Source organism: Carassius carassius, chromosome 8, assembly GCF_963082965.1.
Source record: "Carassius carassius chromosome 8, fCarCar2.1, whole genome shotgun sequence".
In the NCBI taxonomy this organism is placed as follows: domain Eukaryota; kingdom Metazoa; phylum Chordata; class Actinopteri; order Cypriniformes; family Cyprinidae; genus Carassius; species Carassius carassius.
In genome coordinates this window covers 21,056,123-21,074,669 of record NC_081762.1, presented here as the reverse complement: position 1 = coordinate 21,074,669, position 18,547 = coordinate 21,056,123, and the positions used below count along the sequence as shown (strand labels likewise).

At 39.3% G+C, this 18,547-nt stretch overlaps 1 protein-coding gene across 5 annotated transcripts in view; it reads right to left on the bottom strand.

The window, feature by feature from the left end:
- The window catches only part of trit1 (tRNA isopentenyltransferase 1), a 48,556-nt gene that overhangs the window by 24,177 nt on the left and 5,832 nt on the right, over positions 1-18,547 (bottom strand). For 3 of the 5 annotated variants that reach the window (XM_059556621.1, XM_059556620.1, XM_059556622.1), the window contains exon 2: positions 5,526-5,618. In XM_059556621.1, the coding sequence (XP_059412604.1) occupies positions 5,526-5,618 (93 nt within the window). Of the gene's footprint in view, positions 1-5,477; positions 5,619-18,547 lie in introns of all 5 variants that reach the window. The other 2 variants (XM_059556619.1, XM_059556618.1) reach the window with 1 other exon arrangement.

The window sequence follows — 18,547 nt, the reverse complement described above, 5'->3', positions numbered from 1 at the left end:
CTGCTTCAATAAGAAAAGGAGCATCAGCACTCCCCCTCTATCAAGACGGACAAACACACACTCCCGGAAACACTTCCAGGTCACATGCATCAAAATCAAAGCAGCCTGGCCATACGCTGTCCACCCCACCCACATCAGTCTGTGATCCCTCGGGAGGGAGATGGAGAAAATTAAAGGAGGAAGAGAGAAGAGCAAGAAGCAGGAAAGGGGTGGGGACGATATTATTTATCTAATATCCTATCCTGATAGAAAAAGCTCTATGTAGATAGTTCATCACCTGACACTCCTTATTTCTTGTGCGTGAGTGTCTGAGGTGTCTGCGGCATCGCTCCTCTAGACACTGTGAGATCCACCCCACCTCCTCACAGCATCTCCCTCAGCTATTAATATCCTCCTCATCTCTCAGCAAACATCTGCAGAAGGCAGGCGGGGAAAACGAGGACAGCGGCGCGTCTCGCTCTCCGTCTCTGGTACATGCATTTCCAGTTATGCCTTTGCATTTACTGAAAGAGCATACTGAGGGAGTACAACCCAGCACCCACTCAGAAAATGCCACAGCCATTCATGTGGCTCGCTGGGAAATGCCACATTCCACAAAAGACGAGAAATTTAAATATTGGGATTTGCATTCAAACAAGGCACAGTCTCACAAAAGCAGTGTCACTGATGTCAGGGAGGCGATGACATTTTAAAAGAACAATGACTCTGAACGATCATTAGAAGTTTGCAGATGATATCTTAAAAGGCTGAGTAATGGCCCATTATTTTCATCTGCAGAGACAAAATATAAAGCATTTATATTTAGAAGGGCCTATCAACTAAACATGTCGACTAAATGTATCTCTGCAGCTGTTAATTATGGGGAGTACAGATTTGGGCAAAAGTGTCCAACTAGTTACCCAGTTATCTAGTCACAAGGTTTCAGACTATTGAGGAAACTAGGGCTGAAACGATTCCTCAAATACCTCGAGTAAGTCGTACACAAAAAAAATCATTGAGGCAAATGATCTGCCTCGAGGCTTCATTTAGTCCATTTACTGTAACTACACACGGAACACAGTGTTTATTATTATTACTGACGCACAGCCCGATAAAAACTGGACCATAGACTGTAAAAAAAAAACGCTGGAAAAATTAAGACTGTAAATCAATATGATGGCTTGTTATGATGGCCCTACATTAGCTATGTTTTGTGAAAGATTAAGCGCCATTCATGTTGATGTTCATGTTCTCCGTGACACACACACATTTCCCATACAAAAAAACATACCACAAAAATAAATTTACTTATTAGAACAGATTAATTTCTAAAACTGCTGTGGACTGACCAGAACACAGAACATGAAAGATATCAAAAACAAATATCATGTTTAGGAAATATTATGTTTAATAATATTATTAATATTTTTATTAATGTTATTATATTAGCATTTTGAGTGTAATTTGGCAATTAAATGCATTAAATGGGTTTTAGCTTTCACAGATATTAATGTATGCAATTTCAGCAACAAAAATGTATTTTTTTCTAAAAAGGAAACAAACCTATCTTATCTCTTGTATATTTAGCATTGCTGTTTAATAAAGAACAATTATCTGATTACTTGATTAATCGATGGAATAATCTGTAGAATACTCGATTACTAAAATAATCGATAGCTGCAGCCCTAAGAGGGGACTAAGGAGTAATTGGCTCCTCAAATGACAAATTTCAATTGTAAACTCAATTACCATGATTCAAACAGATAAAGACCATTCACACCGAGAAAGATAACTATAACAATAACTATATAGCATACGTGGGCGAAATATCTGTTGACCCGATTAACTGTTAGAAATGTCAACCAGTAGAGATTTTGAACTTTCGTTTCTATCACGGTTACATGCTCATGTGATGCTGCTGTGTGACGTGGTCATGAAAACTTACCATCTGAATGCATTTTTAAGCATTGCTGTTTAAAAACAAGTGATTTTAAGCAGTTGAAAAGCAATCAGCTGCATAAGAGAACTAATTCGGACTAAATTTCACAGTGTGGGAGTATTTAATTTTTGCCGCTTTATAATGCCTGGAATGCTTAAATACACACTTGTATGTTTCAAAATGGCCATCTTTGCAAGTATCCTTGTAAACACAGTAATTTAGGTCTTAAGTGAAAGCAAACAGCTGGAAAAGAAAACGCATGTGTAACAGTATATTTCATCCTGGCAGCTCTTAAAGTGACAGCAGTCTAATATTCCTGCTCTCTGACAGAAAATCTCTCTCTGCTCTTGACTAAATCACTATTGCAAATTTAATAAGACAACATGTAGTCATAATTTACAGTTTTATTTTCTATTTTTTAGGCTAGCATTAGTTTTTGTGATATTGACACTAGTGCTCCAACGACACCGTTCACACTGTTTACATCTCGCGTAATGGCGCCTTCTGCTCCTAGGAATGGAGAAAGTTGCATTCTATCACAAAAACAATAGGAAAACATACTGGTGCTCTCCGGCATTACGGTTTAACTGGTTACCGTGTTATCTGGTGACCAACTTCCTGGTTCAGGTCTCCGAGTCAGAGTCAGAGTTGAGTCCAAGTCGAGTCACCATTACCAGAGATCGAGTCCGAGTCGAGTCTCGAGTCCCGTATTGGAAAAAATTATTAATTTTTTGAGGAAACAATAGCAACCAACTGAGTTGGTAGGCATTGAAGTCCATTATATGAAGAAAACATCCTGAAATGTTTTCCTTGAAAAACCATGGATATCCTGGATGGCATTGGGAGGAGTAAATGATTAGGACATTTTCAAATTTTGTGTGAACTAATCCTTTAACACTGTATTACAGAAATACACTCGGTGAAAAAAGAAACGTGCATTTTACAGGACATTGTATTTTAAAGATACTTAAAACATAAAAATCAATACGATATGTCGAGAGAAAAAAAGGGAGAGAGAGAGAGAGCATTTGTGTGTGACCAGGTGATTTAGCCTTAGTGCGTTTGTATGTGTTCAAGTGAATGTGTGTGTGACGGCACGCGACTGATCAGAAAGCAACATGTATCGATAAGGGCCGTTCACATATCGCGTCTTTTGCACGCTCAAGTTCGTTATTTCCAATGTAGCCGCGCGGTATGCGCGCTCATAATGGAAGCGACGCGCTCTTTTTTTCCAGGTGTGTCCGCACCGCATCGAGTTAAAAACATCTGAACTTTTCAGAATGACGCAAACGCACCGCGGGTCATGTGACAAGAACTAATCAATCAGCTTCATCCTTTCCCGCAAGTGCCCGAGCGCTTTGGAGAAAAAAGTAAAGTGAAAGTAAAGTGAGTGACGTCAGTGAGTGTGTTGTCAAGCAAAGAAAGCGAGCGGTAGCAGTGTCTGTGAGGGAAAATAATAGATCCCGGGCGGTCTTGGGCACGAAACAGGAAAAGTGTAACACTTTATATATATATTTTTTTATAACTTTTTAAGTCAAAAACAACGTGATGAATGCTCAAGTATGATTTTATATATCCTCGAGTCCGAGTCCAAGTCGATTCACGAGTCCAGAGAATGGAGTGTCGAGTCGGACTTGAGTCCAAAGAAGTACTCCATCACTGGTTTACCTATTATGAAAATAAACCATAGCAGAACCCTGACTACATTTTATGGTTTGTCTCAGACAACTGTAAATTTGTGGCTACAGTGGTTTAATTATAAACGCTATCGTTAACTCATATTTACCATAGTAAAATAATTTTCTTTGCCTCTATATTTTTGTATACTGTAAAAACTTCAACCACATTTAAGTATTTTTTGGAAAAAAATTGAATAAAGGTTGAAATATTATATTAGAAACTGTGCTTATATTTTTTTGTAAAGTTATCCAAAGGATTCATTAGCTAATCAAAAAAAGAACACTAGATTAATAATTTATTTTAATAAAAATAATTGTTAGATTAGTCGACAGAAAAAAATAATCGTTAGTAGCAGCTTTAATTGACACTGTTGACAGGAATTATAAAATTTCTATGGAATCAAATTTTGGTATCAAAGGCCTTATTTAAAGAAAAAATAAATATTTAATTAGTTACATTTATATAGTAGACAGTAGTAGTAAATAGCAGAGGTGTGGACTCGAGTCATGTGACTTTGACTCGAGTCATGAATTTGATGACTTCAGACTCGACTCGACAAAATGTACAAAGACTTGCAACTCGACCTGGCCTTTAACATCAATGACTCGTGACTTCAGTTGGACTTGCGCCTTTTGACTCGAGAAGACTTGCTACTTCCCATGAAAACCTGGGGGGAAAAAAACGTTCACACGGCCGCGCCGCTTTCAGTGTATCTGCATCTGTGAAAAAAATGTGCACCACCTGTATGCATGCAGAGAGCACGCCCGCTGCCTGCATGACATCCAATCACTGTAGTCCCACGTTGGTTTGATTCGACAGCATCTAAGCAGGCAAATTGTAAGACAACCACTGAAGCGCAACAAGCAACAACGCGCTAGTTGGAAAAATGATACCAAAGATAGTTTCGTTTGGCTATAAAAATTACGAGGTAGTTGACAAAAAATTTTGTTACAATTTGCAAAACATGTGGGTCGAAGATTACAGACGGAGCTGCCACAACGTCTAACTTTGTTCAACCCCTGAAGTTGCACAAAGAAAGGTAAGTTTTGAACGAATGCTAAGCACCTTATCGGATGTACCATACTGTATCAACGAGACCGTAAACGCACATCTCTCTTGCTGGTTCATGCTAACAAAAATAGGGATTATATGAGGTACATGAGTGTAGCTCACTCAGATGGAAAACCTCGCCAACATGTCAACGTCCGTTTTAAAGTACCATTTCTACCTTGCTGCTAGACGGATAAAGACAAATGTATATATCAGTCTCTCCAACACACATGAGACAAAAACAGGCCATTGTTCTAGTGCAATATGCTGTTGAAATACAAGCATTTTTTGTGAAAATTTAAATTTTCCGTTTTTTACTGTATTTGATTAATGTCATTGTATAATTTTTTTTTTAAATAAGTACAAATCTTACAGACATACATGATTTGTATAAATTTTATTTCTGTGGTAAGAGGACTTGAAATGACTCGAAACTAAAATGGTAGGACTTTGGACTCCACTTGAGACTTGTTGGCTTTGACTTTTGACTCGACTCGGGACTTGCCTCATCTTTGACTCGACTTGACTCGGGACTCGAAGGCAAAGACTTGAGACTTAATTGTGACTTGCATAACAATGACTTTGTCCCATCTCTGGTAAATAGTTATATATATAGTTACTATCCTTGGAGTGAACAAGCCTTGAGATGCAAGCGAAGTCTGAGACAGCTGTGTGAATCTTGTTACTGATCCATTAAAAAAAAACGGTTTATAAGAGTCACTTGCTCATGAATCAAGCACAGACATGAAAAAATGTCTTAAATATTTTAATTCGACCTGGAGTAGTCTGGAATTTCACTATGAAGGGTCGGACATTTCATAAAGGATATTAGAGACAGAGCCTTGTTCCTGAAGTCCACCACAGTATATCCACTAACCAATGGATCCACAAAGCTGATCATGTGATGGAGACACTGGGCTTGCTCCTCCTCTGTAACCTTATTGGTGATGATGTCCAGCCCTTTGTACACCTGCAGTGAGAAATAAACGAGATAATATAAACAAAGCAGCAAGAATACATTTATGCACAGTAAAGTATGGAGGAATGCAGTAAAGTTTGCATGCTTCATACAGCACATTACTGTTTTGCTTGGTTCATCGTGACATAACTACATGTATCCTTAAAGGGAATCCTTTCAAAAACTGTCCAGTTAGACAGGCAAAACAGGTCACAAGCACTTTTTTGCTCTGTCCTAAATAACTATTGTCATGATTCTTTGTGAGGATTGTAGTGTTTGTGTGACTATTGTGTAGCAGCAAAAAGACATTTGTGTGCACCCCAACAGAAAGATCTATTATATTTGATGAGCCTCACTGAAAACATCGGATTCCAGTATATGAATGAACAAGAACCAGCTCTGAATTTTCAACCCCAGTTATGTGGCATCAGTCTATAAGAAGACACCATAAAGTGTTGTGGTCATTCAAGAAACATGTCAGGGGTGTCAGCAGGGTTTCAAGATCAAGGGCATGCATGCATCACTGTGGCTAAATTCAGAACAGCGTACCTTAACTCCTCTGCCCTTGCGTGCCGATTTCGGCAAGTTAGGAAGAAATGCTCCTGAATTATTAAGATCTTTTCCCCTGTGCTCTCCACAGGACATCCCTGCCAGCGAAATCTTGGTGAGGTGAATGGGGAGAACAGCATAGGAGGAGAGACAGGAATTCAGTCCATTCTTTCCAGAGCAGAATGGGAAACACTAATAAAAGGGCACAGAAGGTCTTAACAATTGCCTCAGTATTTGGCAAGGTACTGTCGTTCTGTTTTTTACTGCCCTAGTAAAATGCCTTGTTTTTTGGAGCCAGCCCTCTTGAACTTCAATACTGCGAATTTACAGGCCTCTAACTCTCTGAAATCTTGGAATCAATAACAGCTGTTTTTCGATCTTGAAATAAAACGAAAACACAGAGTTGGGTCGCTAAGCTTGTTAAGATAGACTAACATAGCAAGGACTTTACCAAAAACCACATAAACTTTCACAAATGCAGAGCCCGAGTACAAAACACAACATTTTTGGTAACTGTAACACGGTTGCCAAAAAACAAAGTGGGGAAACTGAAGTTAATCAAGTCAGGACAAGTTGCTTAATAGGTTTGTAAGTAAAGGTAGGTGTTCATATGTTAGATAAGAAAAAGAGATAAGAAATAGGGGGTGGGGGTGCATGTGTGTGGCAAAGTATGAGAGAAGGCCCTGTGAATGCAGACCCTGGTCATGTGGCTCTAATTTGGGGCCATGTTTCTTAAGTGCTGCAGGCATTAGCGGGTTTTGTTCTCTACACCCGTTTGTTACCCTCTTTAATTAGGCTCCGTACAAGCCTCTCACTAGCGGCATTTCCATCCACCTATTTTTATCCACATTTTAGAATATCGCAAAAAACACTGGATGGAAACACCAAGATGCTCATAAATTCTAAAAATATGCATAAAGAAAAACTTATGCGCACATCTGTGTAGGACAAACTTCTAATCCGATAAGAAAAAATGTCCATAAACTACGATGGAAACACATTATCCAAATAAATTCCTCTATGCGCATCGGGGGAAAAAAAAGTTATGTGACTTTGCACTATGAGACAGATCTCGTTCACAGCATCTATATATTGTTATGGTCATTCTTTCATCAAAATATTTGTGTATAACTGTCTTAGACAACTGCATTCCCAACAGCAGCATCCACCTCCGAAAGCACTGACAGCATTTGTGCTTCGTCTGCTCGCTCTGAGGTGCAAGTAATTTATATCATAGATGAAAATTATTATATACAGTGGCTTCTCCACAGTTTATCAGGAAGAGGCGATTTTGTTCTCTTTGACTCTTTGGATGGAAACGGTGCTTTATTCGCCTATGTTTTATGTAATATTCCAGTTTTGCGCATAATATTAATTTGAATCTTTGGATGGAAACATAGCTGCTGATACAGAGCCTGCGCCCCAGGCTTCAAATGACCAGTGCGCCCCTTATTCGCTCTAGTGGTTTAATTGAAGGCATATTTAATCTGGCACAAATGCATATGTTCCTGTAAGGGACGGAAGTTCAATGTGTATTGCTGGTGTATAACATGGTGTCAATCATTTTACAAATGAAACTGGAATATTTTGTTCACTGAAAATGTGTGGAGTCATTTTAAATGTCAAAGTAAAAGCATATAAAAGACTGTTTTATGGGGAAACATCTGTAACTGGCCATCGTTTAATGAACATGGTCACAACCTTGCATGTTAGGAAATTGTTGGCAAGTTTCTTGCAAAAACTAAATCTTTCGGAACCAGAATTTCGCCTATAAAATAAAAAATGTAAAAAAATGTCCCATGTTTCACATAACATTTTTTGTGTGACAAACTTTAATGAAAGTACAGTTTGTTCGATGTGTTGTTTCAATCATTTTACAGAAGGAATACTGGAACTTGAATATTCGGTTCAAAAAATAAGGGGAGAAACAATTCAATGTTTTGTCGATTATTAAGGATCATATAAAATCAGCAAATAAATATTATTGCCAACACTTGGCACAAACTTGCTTTGACAATTTCTCACAAAGAAACAGTTCAAACTGGATGAGAGGAGATTTTGTGTCAACGGAAAATCTGGGGAAAGATTTAAAGTTTCACTGACTTTCATCTCACAGACATGTTCAATTTGACTGATTAAGCCATTGAAGTAGGGATGGGCTTTTTCCACAAATATCACATTCAAATATTTGAGCTCACAAAAAACGAATATTCGAATATTCGTTTATTTAAATTAAGTTTAATGAGTCAGACGTTATTTTTCAGCAACATTTGTTTTCGTCATTTTGAACAAGCTTACAATAAGCTTGAACATTACACATCGTGTTTTGTAGCTGAAAACCTTTAACAATGCGTGCAAACAAACAAAAGTACAGATTAAAAGCAAAAAAAAAAAAAAAAGTGAACAAAGAAAAAACGTAAAGCAGCCTGCAGCAATTAGGCTATTGTACAGAATGTAGCTTACACTTAACTTTTAAACTGTCAGCAAATCTTTTTTGCTTTTTTTCTATTGTTTCAAATGTTCTTGTTAAGAAATACGGGCATGTAAACATGATCGGAGGAAAGTCGGCTCCTTAGTCTGTTAACAATAAGGCCAGCCGCGGAGAAAACACGCTCTGACGGCACAGACGTTGGCGGGACTCACAAATAACGGTGTGCTAAGCGAATACGTTTTGTGAAGCGCTTCGTGTTTTCGTTTCACCACTGAATGGGATCCTCATCTGGTGGAATACATGGCTCCAGCAAGAACTGTTCCCACTCATCTCGGCTGGACTCTCTGTAATCATCGCTGGAGAACTGGCTCTGCCTTTTCCGACGAGTGGGCATTGCATCTTCTTCATCGTTGGTGACGGCGGCTGCATCCGCACCACTCGCATCAAGGGAAATGATCCGATAATGTTCAAAAAAGTTTTTTTTTCTTACTTCTCTCATGTTTTCATCGAGAAACCTGAGATGTTTGTGCCGAGGGTCTAGGGCAGACGCGAGAAGAGGAGTTTTCACTGCATTCTCCAAGTTAGCGGTGTTTATTCGTTGCTTGAGAGATGCTGCAACAATGTTCTTGGATCACTTTCTGTGATTCTCCACGGCATATTTGAAGTACTGTAGAAGACCGCAGCTCTTAGGGGGGCTTTCACATATTGCGTCTTTTGCATGCTTAAGTTCGTTATTCCCAATGTAGGCGCGCGGTATGCGCGCTCATAATGGAAGCGACGCGGTCGCGATGTGCACGCGGTGCGACGCGGTCCCGTTATTTCCAGGCACGTCCGCACAGCATCGAGTTAAAAACATCTCAATTTTTCAGAATGCCGCAAGCAAACGCGGGTCATGTGACAAGAACTAAACATTCAGCTTCATCCTTTCCTGTAACAACGTTGAAAGCTCAGCCAAGATGAAGGAACAGCTGATCATAGCTGTATATGGATTGCCATTTTGAAATAAATTTAGTAGCAGAGCTACTGAAAGCGATTTTTTTTGTGCTGCAAATCCATTTATCCTTTGCTGAAGTTTCCGCGTCTTCATGGAGAGAACGCGTCGCCTCAGGAGCGCTTCTGCCCGAGCGCTTTGGAAAGAAGGAGAAAGCGGAGCGCATAGCCTTTTCCACGCCTTATTAGGCGCGATATGTGAATGGCCCCTTAATCATTCATTAATTATTTTTTGCTTGCATACACCTTCAAATATGCCGTGGAGAATCACAGAAAGTGACCAAATTAGGTTTTATTGTGAATTTTTTTTTTTTTTTTTTTGCGAAATTCGAATATTTTTATTTATCGAATAATTAGAGCAGAACGAATATTCGAATGTTCGACTATCCATGCACATCCCTACATTGAAGTTTCGTTTTTATGATTAGACATATACTGCCTATATGTGTGTGTGTGTGTGTGTGTGTGTGTCCTAGAGAGCCAGAGTGTCTAATTGAAACTCATTATTAATGAGGACAAATGGTCCACAGAGTGGGAGATAGAAAGAGAGGAGTGGAAACAGGAACAGGACAATTTCACATTTTCCAATTGTAAAAAAAGACAATAACAGCATTTATGAGGTAGTAAGAGTTGCGGCAGGGTGAGAGAATCCAAGCGCTCAGCATACACAAGAACTGAGCAAGAGAAGGCTGACACAGTGATCACAAGTCTTGTGTCGACCACAGCCCAACGGGGCGGGGACCATTTTTCTTTGTGTGTGAAAGAGAGTGCGTATATATGAGACCCAAAAAGAGAGAAGGACAGAAAGGAAAGGGAAAAGGGGGTGAATGAGCAAAAAGGGTGTAATGAATCCAGTGACCCAAACCACAAACACTCAGACGAGTCCCCAGACAATGGTTTTAGTGTTGTAGAGCTGTTAGAGCCAGCCACGGCTGATCCACACAGCACCTCAGGCCACGCACGAGACAGCTGCTCCCCACTATTCATACAGGGGGAGGGACGGGGAGAAGTGACAGTACCACCAACAGCAAGTCATGACAATTAACTAAATATCAAATAACACTTTTGATGACGATAAAAGCTAGAATCCAGAATCACATACTGCCTGAGTAAGTACCTCATTTGATGTCAAATCGACAAACGGTGTGCTGAGCTACTATACAAAGCAGTTAAATACAAGCTACCTAAATAAACAAAGAATGAGAAATCTACTTTGGTTATATAGTATCATATATATTGTAAAATCTCATATACAAGACTAGTTAACAAAGTCTATATTTTTACAAAAAAAAATGTACAGATCTATGACATGTTGATGGCAATTAGATTAAATGAGAAGCCTGCATCTCTATTAGAGGTGGAAACTGCAAACTGAGTTTCTCCAACACTGTACCTCCCACTACACATCTTTAACGCCCCAATCGTGCAGTCATTCACGCTGCCCCACTCTCCTGCATCTCTCCAAAACGTTCCTCCTCTCCTCCAGGAATGGGTTCGTGAAGCCAAGCTAATAAATCATTCACGATGTCGCTCTTTGTCATCGTTTTAGTGCTATCGTGAAGTCATCATTTGGGGAGGCTTTCTGAATCGTGCCGCACTCAACACCCCACCCACAACTAACCCACTTCCGCACCTCGTTTTAGGCTTTTCTAGGAGGACAGAACAGGGCGCCAGAGGAGATGATCAATGGAGAATAAATGAGAGACATCACTTCTATTTCTCGCTTCAGTCTGCGCCAAGAGACCAGAGCGGGAGTTTAACTGGACATCAGGCTGATCTTGAGCTCTGTCAAGGTTTCTCAGGATAAATGCAGACGTCACAGCAGGCATGTGTTTTGCCGCCAGTCCTAGGCAGCCAGACAGACTGACACAATTGGATTTTCATTCATTCAGCCCAAATTTAATTTAGCTTCTGGTGTGTTTGGCAAAAGGGGGGAAATGGTTCCTACCAAAAGCATTTAGCGCCTGTGCAAACGCAGACAAACTGACTCGCCCCTTCAAAGCAAAAAAGGCCACATTAACCCTTCCCTTGTCTATTTACATTTACATTTAATTATTTAGCAGACGCTTTTATCCAAAGCGACTTACAAATGAGAACAATAGAAGCAGTCAGGTCAACAAGAGAACAACAACAGTGTACAAGTGCCATGACAAGTCTCAGTTAGTCTAGTATAGAACGCATAGGTAGTTTTTTTTTGTTTTTTTTGTTTTTTAATAAAAAGACAAGAAAAGGAAAAGTGCTAGTGTTAGTTGGTTAAGTGCAGGCGAAAAAGATGAGTCTTTAGCTGTTTCTTGAAAATGAGTAAAGACTCAGCTGTACGAATTGAGATTGGGAGGTAATTCCACCAGCCGGGCACAGTCCAGGAAAAGGTCCTTGAGAGTGATTTTGAACTTCTTTGGGATGGTACCACAAGGCGTCGATCGCTTGCAGAGCGCAAACTTGTGGAGGGCATATAAGATTTAACCAATGAGTTTAGGTAAGTTGGTGCCGTGCCAGTGGTCGTCTTGTAGGCTAGCATCAGTACCTTGAATTTGATGCGAGCAGCTACTGGTAGCCAGTGTAACCTGATGAGGAGCGGAGTAACGTGAGCTTTTTTTGGCTCATTGAAGACAACCCTCACTGCTGCATTCTGGATCAATTGCAGAGGCTTGACAGTACATGCAGGAAGGCCCGCCAGGAGAGCATTACAATAGTCCAGTCTGGAGAGAACAAGAGCTTGGACAAGAAGTTGGGTTGCTTGCTCTGACAGGAAGGGTCTAATCTTCCTAATGTTGTATAAGGCAAACCTGCAGGACCGGGTAGTTGTAGCAATGTGGTCTGTGAAGCTTAACTGATGATCCATCACAACTCCTAGGTTTCTAGCTGTCCTCAAAGGAGTAATGGTTGATGAGCCCAGCTGTATAGAGAAGTTGTGATGAAGCAATGGGTTAACTGGAATCACCAGGAGTTCTGTCTTCTTAAGGTTAAGCTGAAGGTGATGGTCATTCATCCAGCTAGAGATGTCACTCAGACAGGCTGAAATGCGAGCAGCTACCGTCGGGTCATCTGGTTGGAATGAGAGGTAGAGTTGGGTGTCATCAGCGTAGCAGTGATAAGAAAAGCCATGCTTCTGAATGACAGATCCTAATGATGTCATGTAGATTGAGAAGAGAAGTGGTCCAAGTACTGAGCCTTGAGGAACCCCAGTAGCAAGGTGGTGTGACTTTGAAACATCACCCCTCCAAGACACACTGAAGGATCTGTCAGAGAGGTAGGACTTAACCCACAGGAGTGCTGTTCCAGAGATGCCCATCTTTCTGAGGGTGGACAGGAGAATCTGGTGATTAACAGTGTCAAAAGCAGCAGAAAGGTCCAGTAAGAGGAGTACCGAGGATTTTGAAGCTGCTCTTGCTAGTCGCAGGGCTTCAGTAACCGAGAGCAGAGCAGTCTCAGTTGAGTGGCCACTTTTGAAGCCAGATTGGTTGCTGTCCAGAAGGTTGTTCTGTACAAGGAACATAGAAAACTGGTTGAACACCGCTCGCTCAAGTGTCTTTGCAATGAATGGAAGAAGGGATACCGGTCTGTAGTTTTCAAGAAGTGCTGGATTTAGAGATGGTTTCTTGAGCAGTGGGCTTACCCGAGCCTGCTTGAATGCTGAGGGAAATGTTCCAGAGTGAAGAGAGGAGTTGATAACGTGAGTAAGCGAAGGTATGACTGAAGAAGAGATCGCTTGAAGGAGGTGAGTGGGGATCGGATCAAGTGGACAAGTAGTAGGATGATTGGACAGGAGAAGTTCGGAGACATCCATCTCTGAGAGTGGGGAGAAGGAGGAGAAAGAGTGTGCATCGGTCATTGTGAAGAGTGTGCATCGGTCATCGGTCTATATCCTTAAATAAGGTTATAAATCATTTGACAGATGTTTACAGTAATAGTTCTGACAAAAATAACAATTATGTCACTATATATTCATGTTGTTTCAAACCTGAATGCTGTTGATTTTTGGCTGTGGAACCAATATTTATTTTATTTTTTTGATAAAGAATTAAGATTTTTTTTGTCATTTACTATTTGACACCATGATTTTATGGTGAACCTGGTCACTAAGAACTTATGTTGAATGCAATAGAGCTGCATAAACATTCTTCAAGTTATGTTCCACAAAAGAAATAAGGAGCCTATAAATATATGCCAGCTATAAGAGCCAATAACAAATAGAGAAAATAAACCTAGTATTTTGCCAAAATTATTCAAAAATGAAATGTCAAAAATCTAAATTAAAAATAGCTCAAAGAAATCTCAACAAAATTAAATAGAAATATTAAATAAACAGAGAATATTAACCAACAAACTTAAACTTTAGTAAGAAGTACTAGGGTCTGATCCATTAATCATTCAATGAGATGTTAGTGCGAACAAGTGCAAACAGGTACAACACCTTATCAAAGAGCTCTGGAAAAACGGAGCAGAGTATGAGGCCAGCAGAGTATTCAGATCAGGTTGATAAATGATTCTCTTTGAATTACGGTTATCCCGTGAAACAGAAGAGCACAGATAAGTCAAGGCCTGTCATTTGGCATGTGGGGAAAGTTAGTGGAAGAGAGAGAGGCAGAACATTTTTTGAGTCCATTGCCTTTGAAAGCCTTCACATCATGTCATAATGTTAAACAAATTTCAGGTAAATAATTATTGAGTATGTGAATGGACATTCAAGGCTCTTGCGCTCAGCTGAGAGTCGGTTGAAACTGGTCACCAGAAGCAGAATGGAGATCAAGAGAAAAAGAAAACGCTTCAGAGTCAAACTGCATTTACTAAAGAGCAAATGTCTGCTGGATTCAACTGATAATGAAACATTTGCAAATGAGAAAGAATTTTAATTTTGAAAAATCTAATTAAAAGCAAAATTAGGATAAAAACTCTTTTAAGTGCATCTCAACGTCAGTCTATTCCAGTTTAAAAAAAGTCATGAGAAATTACTCACACATTACCTGTGTTCATGGGCCACAGTTTTGGAGAATTACACTGTGAGCAAAGGTCCAATTATTAAAAGTGCTAAAGTTCTTGAGAACCAGTCTGAGAAACGTCTGAAACTGTGCCTACGATCCTGAATGATTAGGTCTCTTTGAATTGTTTAAGTGGCTCCCCCACATTTTAGCAGATGTGTAAAGACAGAGAGATTTACATATTGATATAGAATATTAAAACATTCATATTGCATATATTTTTGTTTCTCAGACAATCTTCCCATTGCTGTGGCAAAAATCAGAGAGAAAAAAAAGCCCCAAAACAGCCAAACATCTGGTACTCTGTCAGATGCTGAATTTGTGCCGTCAACTGACCGAATAAGAAAGAAAGCTTTGCATTGTACCAATATATAATCTCCCTATTATTAACTGTAACATCACCGCATTATTGAGATCCAACAGCTGCCCAGTGTTATTAGTAACCATTCATTATAACTGGGCTAAAGTCATTTAGCAGGTCATTGAAGCTCAAATAGATGGCATGGGTGTTTGTACAGGTTGTTGCGGGGTGTCTCGTTTTTCTGTTATCCACGTTACCATGATAAACCCTTTGGATTGCTTTTATACTGTTTAAAAGCTGACACCAGCAAAGAGTAATATGAATCGGTTCCGGATCAGTGGACTAGTGTTGCACGGTGCACCGATATTTCAAAAGTATCGCGATTCTCGGAAATTAAAAACGTCACGATTCCTAAATTTATTAGTATCGATACTTCAAAAAATGACTGCGTTCCAGATTTATAAGAGACGTATTTCATGTTGGTGTGTGCAACGCACACTTCCAGTGCCTCCCTATGGACGTCTGTGTTTTTTTTCCTCATGCACGCAGCAAAAAAAGCACTACAGCGAGATGGCTGCATTAGTGGCTTTACTAAACTGATTTGGCTTGACTAAAATGTGTGCATAATCGCATTAAATAGTTTAAATAAGTTGTTCAGATGAACAAAGCACAAGGTTTTCTTGCATAATCAACATTTTAATTGTTTGGTCAGACAGTTCATACATAATATTCACATTAATCGGGGATTAAACGTGGAGTTATGTTCTGTATGCTAAATATGAAAACGAGCGTATCTGCACACCTCCAATAACTGCGCTTTGTATCTGCTGATTGCTGATCGAGATTTACATGCTTGGCTCACTGACCCTGTATACTCATTCATTTCATTCATAAACGAGATGTATAAGTTCATTCAACTCGTTCATGAATGAGAAGATCTCTCGATCTCGTTCAACAAAGCACATGCTCCGTCACATCTTGAGTAACTCTTTGACAGGATGAAACAGTTCACAGAGCTGTTCACGAGCTGCGCATGCGCTGTTAATAGCGCAGTGCTCGCGCGCTGCTGTGGAGGGAGGAACTTCAGTGAACGAGAAATGAGAAAAGAAACGTTACTTTATTTGCGGGATGGGGCGGGCCAAATAATTTCATAAAAGCGGGACCCGCGGGTTGGAAAAAAAAACCGACTCGCGCATCACTAGGCTGCATGTGCAAGCACAAGTGATACTGTGGCCGCCGGTCCACGACTGGTAGAAAAAGATGACGCTCATTAAAGCTCACTGGCTGAGTTTTCTCCTCTGAAAGAAAAGGTTGCACAACTGACAGAATAAGTTACAATTTCTGAGATATTGCTGCTAAATTTTATTTGCTTTTTTTTTTAACTTGAATGCCATTGCTTAAATTTATATTTATCTTTTTACATTTAATCTTCTAAGTTCAGAAAGTTCATATTCTAAGTTCATATTGTTTAATATAATCGCGTTCATATTTTTATTCAAAGTTCAGAGACAAGATAAATTTATTACTCTCATGTTTCTGATAACTGAGATAATACTGATAAATTTATTCTTTCTTTACCTTGAATGTCATTGCTCTAATTTATTTTTTATATTTAGATATTTCATATTTTGTTCAAATGTTTAATATATCTGCTGTTCATATGTTCATTTATTAGTGTGTTATATGATTAGAATGTTGTCCCAGTTTTAAAATAAAGCACAGCAATGATATTTGAGAGTGTTTTTTCCCTTTTCAGGAAAAGTATCGAAAAAGTATCGAAATCGCAATTCTTGACTAGGTATCGGTATCGAAACAATAATTTTGGTATAGTGACAACACTACAGTGGACAAACACACACTAAAGGCCATTAATAACCGTTTGCGTTAGGGTCTCCTGGTCTTTCACTCTTGTGAATGGCCCATTAAAAAGACTGCTGGGATCTTGAAGACCTCGTGTGAAAGGCAGGATGCCCTGAGCATCTAAAATCCCTTCTTACTTTTCTCCGGTTACAGCCTTAGTGACCTTGGCCGGAATTCCCATGAGCGGTTTGTCGACGCAAGGTCCATTGAACCCTGCCCTCTTTGACCCTTCATGTCACAGCTTGCTCCAACAGCAAGAATTCTGGTACCAGACTTCAACAAACCATTATTCAAATATTCAATCCTAACCTGACCACAAGAACAATCAGTCGCTCTCTCGGCTTAGTCCCATTCTAGCCCTCCGTACAGTACTGCCATTCAAAATGTAAATAGTCTTCTGTGTAAGCCGGATGGCTGCTGAATGTCCAATGAAAGCATAATAAGTGTGGAGGCACCAATTCAGCACGTCAATAGCGGCTTCCCAGTAGCCTGCCTGGAACAGAACTCAACAAAAAAAGAAAACACAACTCACTCTTGCACAAACATGTATTTACTATCTATGAACAAATGCAATACTTTTCCATATAGGTCTACAGATAAACCAAGCACACATTTACTGCTGCTGGGTCAATCCAAAGCTCTCATTGTGTCTCTCTCATGAAGCGTTACACCAGCGAGGGGTCTTGGAGGAGCCAGTTTGCAGCTCAGTGTGTGAGCAGTGGATGGGACTGCAGTGCAGCACAAGGGGAGGAATTTTATTAGTGTAACCCAATTAACTGCACCAGGTGACAGCCATGCCACTCTCAAAAGAGCAATACATCCTCAAGGAGGCCTCATGAGGGAAGGACAACTAAAGGTTCTAATTTTCTATGGAAAATATGAGTAACCCTTGCAATTACAAAAGTCGCCAAGGGGCATTGCTAGAGTATTCTAGAGCATTCAAAATAAGTTGATCAAATAAATGCTGAAATGTGATTAAAACAAAAAAAAAATTCTATGTTTTAGAGTGAAACACAGCACTGTGTTTGTTTATCCATTTATGATCCAGTGTTTTCAGTATCTCAGAATGGTTCTGTTCACAGTTACTCAGCCACACATGGTTTTTGATGGTTTTTTAATGTGTATTTGGGCACCAATCACCTTCCCAAACTTGGAATTAGAAGTGCTTAATAAGGTCAATAAAAAAAAAAAGTTAATAAAATACAAATTTTAGATGCTCCTTGTAGTGTGGTATTCATCAAAATGAAAGCTTAACAGTTTAAAGTTTGAAAATTAAGAATTTATTAGAATATAAGAATTGTAATTTGAAAGTTGTGCTGTTTATTATCATTATTTTTATTACCATATAATGTAAATGCAATTTATTTATTTTACAGTAAAATATTACATTAGTAATGTTTCAGATCTGTGTTTTTATTTTGTAATAATTATTATTATTATTATTATCATATAAAAAACAAGTCGCACTGAACTAATAGCTGTGCCAGGAGAAATCTGAATCACCCACCGAATCTTACAGACGTTGTTGAACAATAGGGCTGAAACGATTCCTTGAGTAACTCGAGTAACTTGATTACAAAAAATGATCAAGGCAAATTCCTCTGCCTCGAAGCATCTTTTAATTTATTTAAAATGTCACGTCAGGTTCTTTCGCAATGATTTTTTTCATATGACAATGCGTTTACATCACCCACAAAGCGGAAGGAGACACAAGTCAACTTGTCAAAATAAAAGTCCGGTTAAAGACTATTGTTCAGCAGAATGTACATAGCCTACTACTAAAAAACAAATAAATCAAACAATTTTTTTAAAGGTTTAATCACACAACATT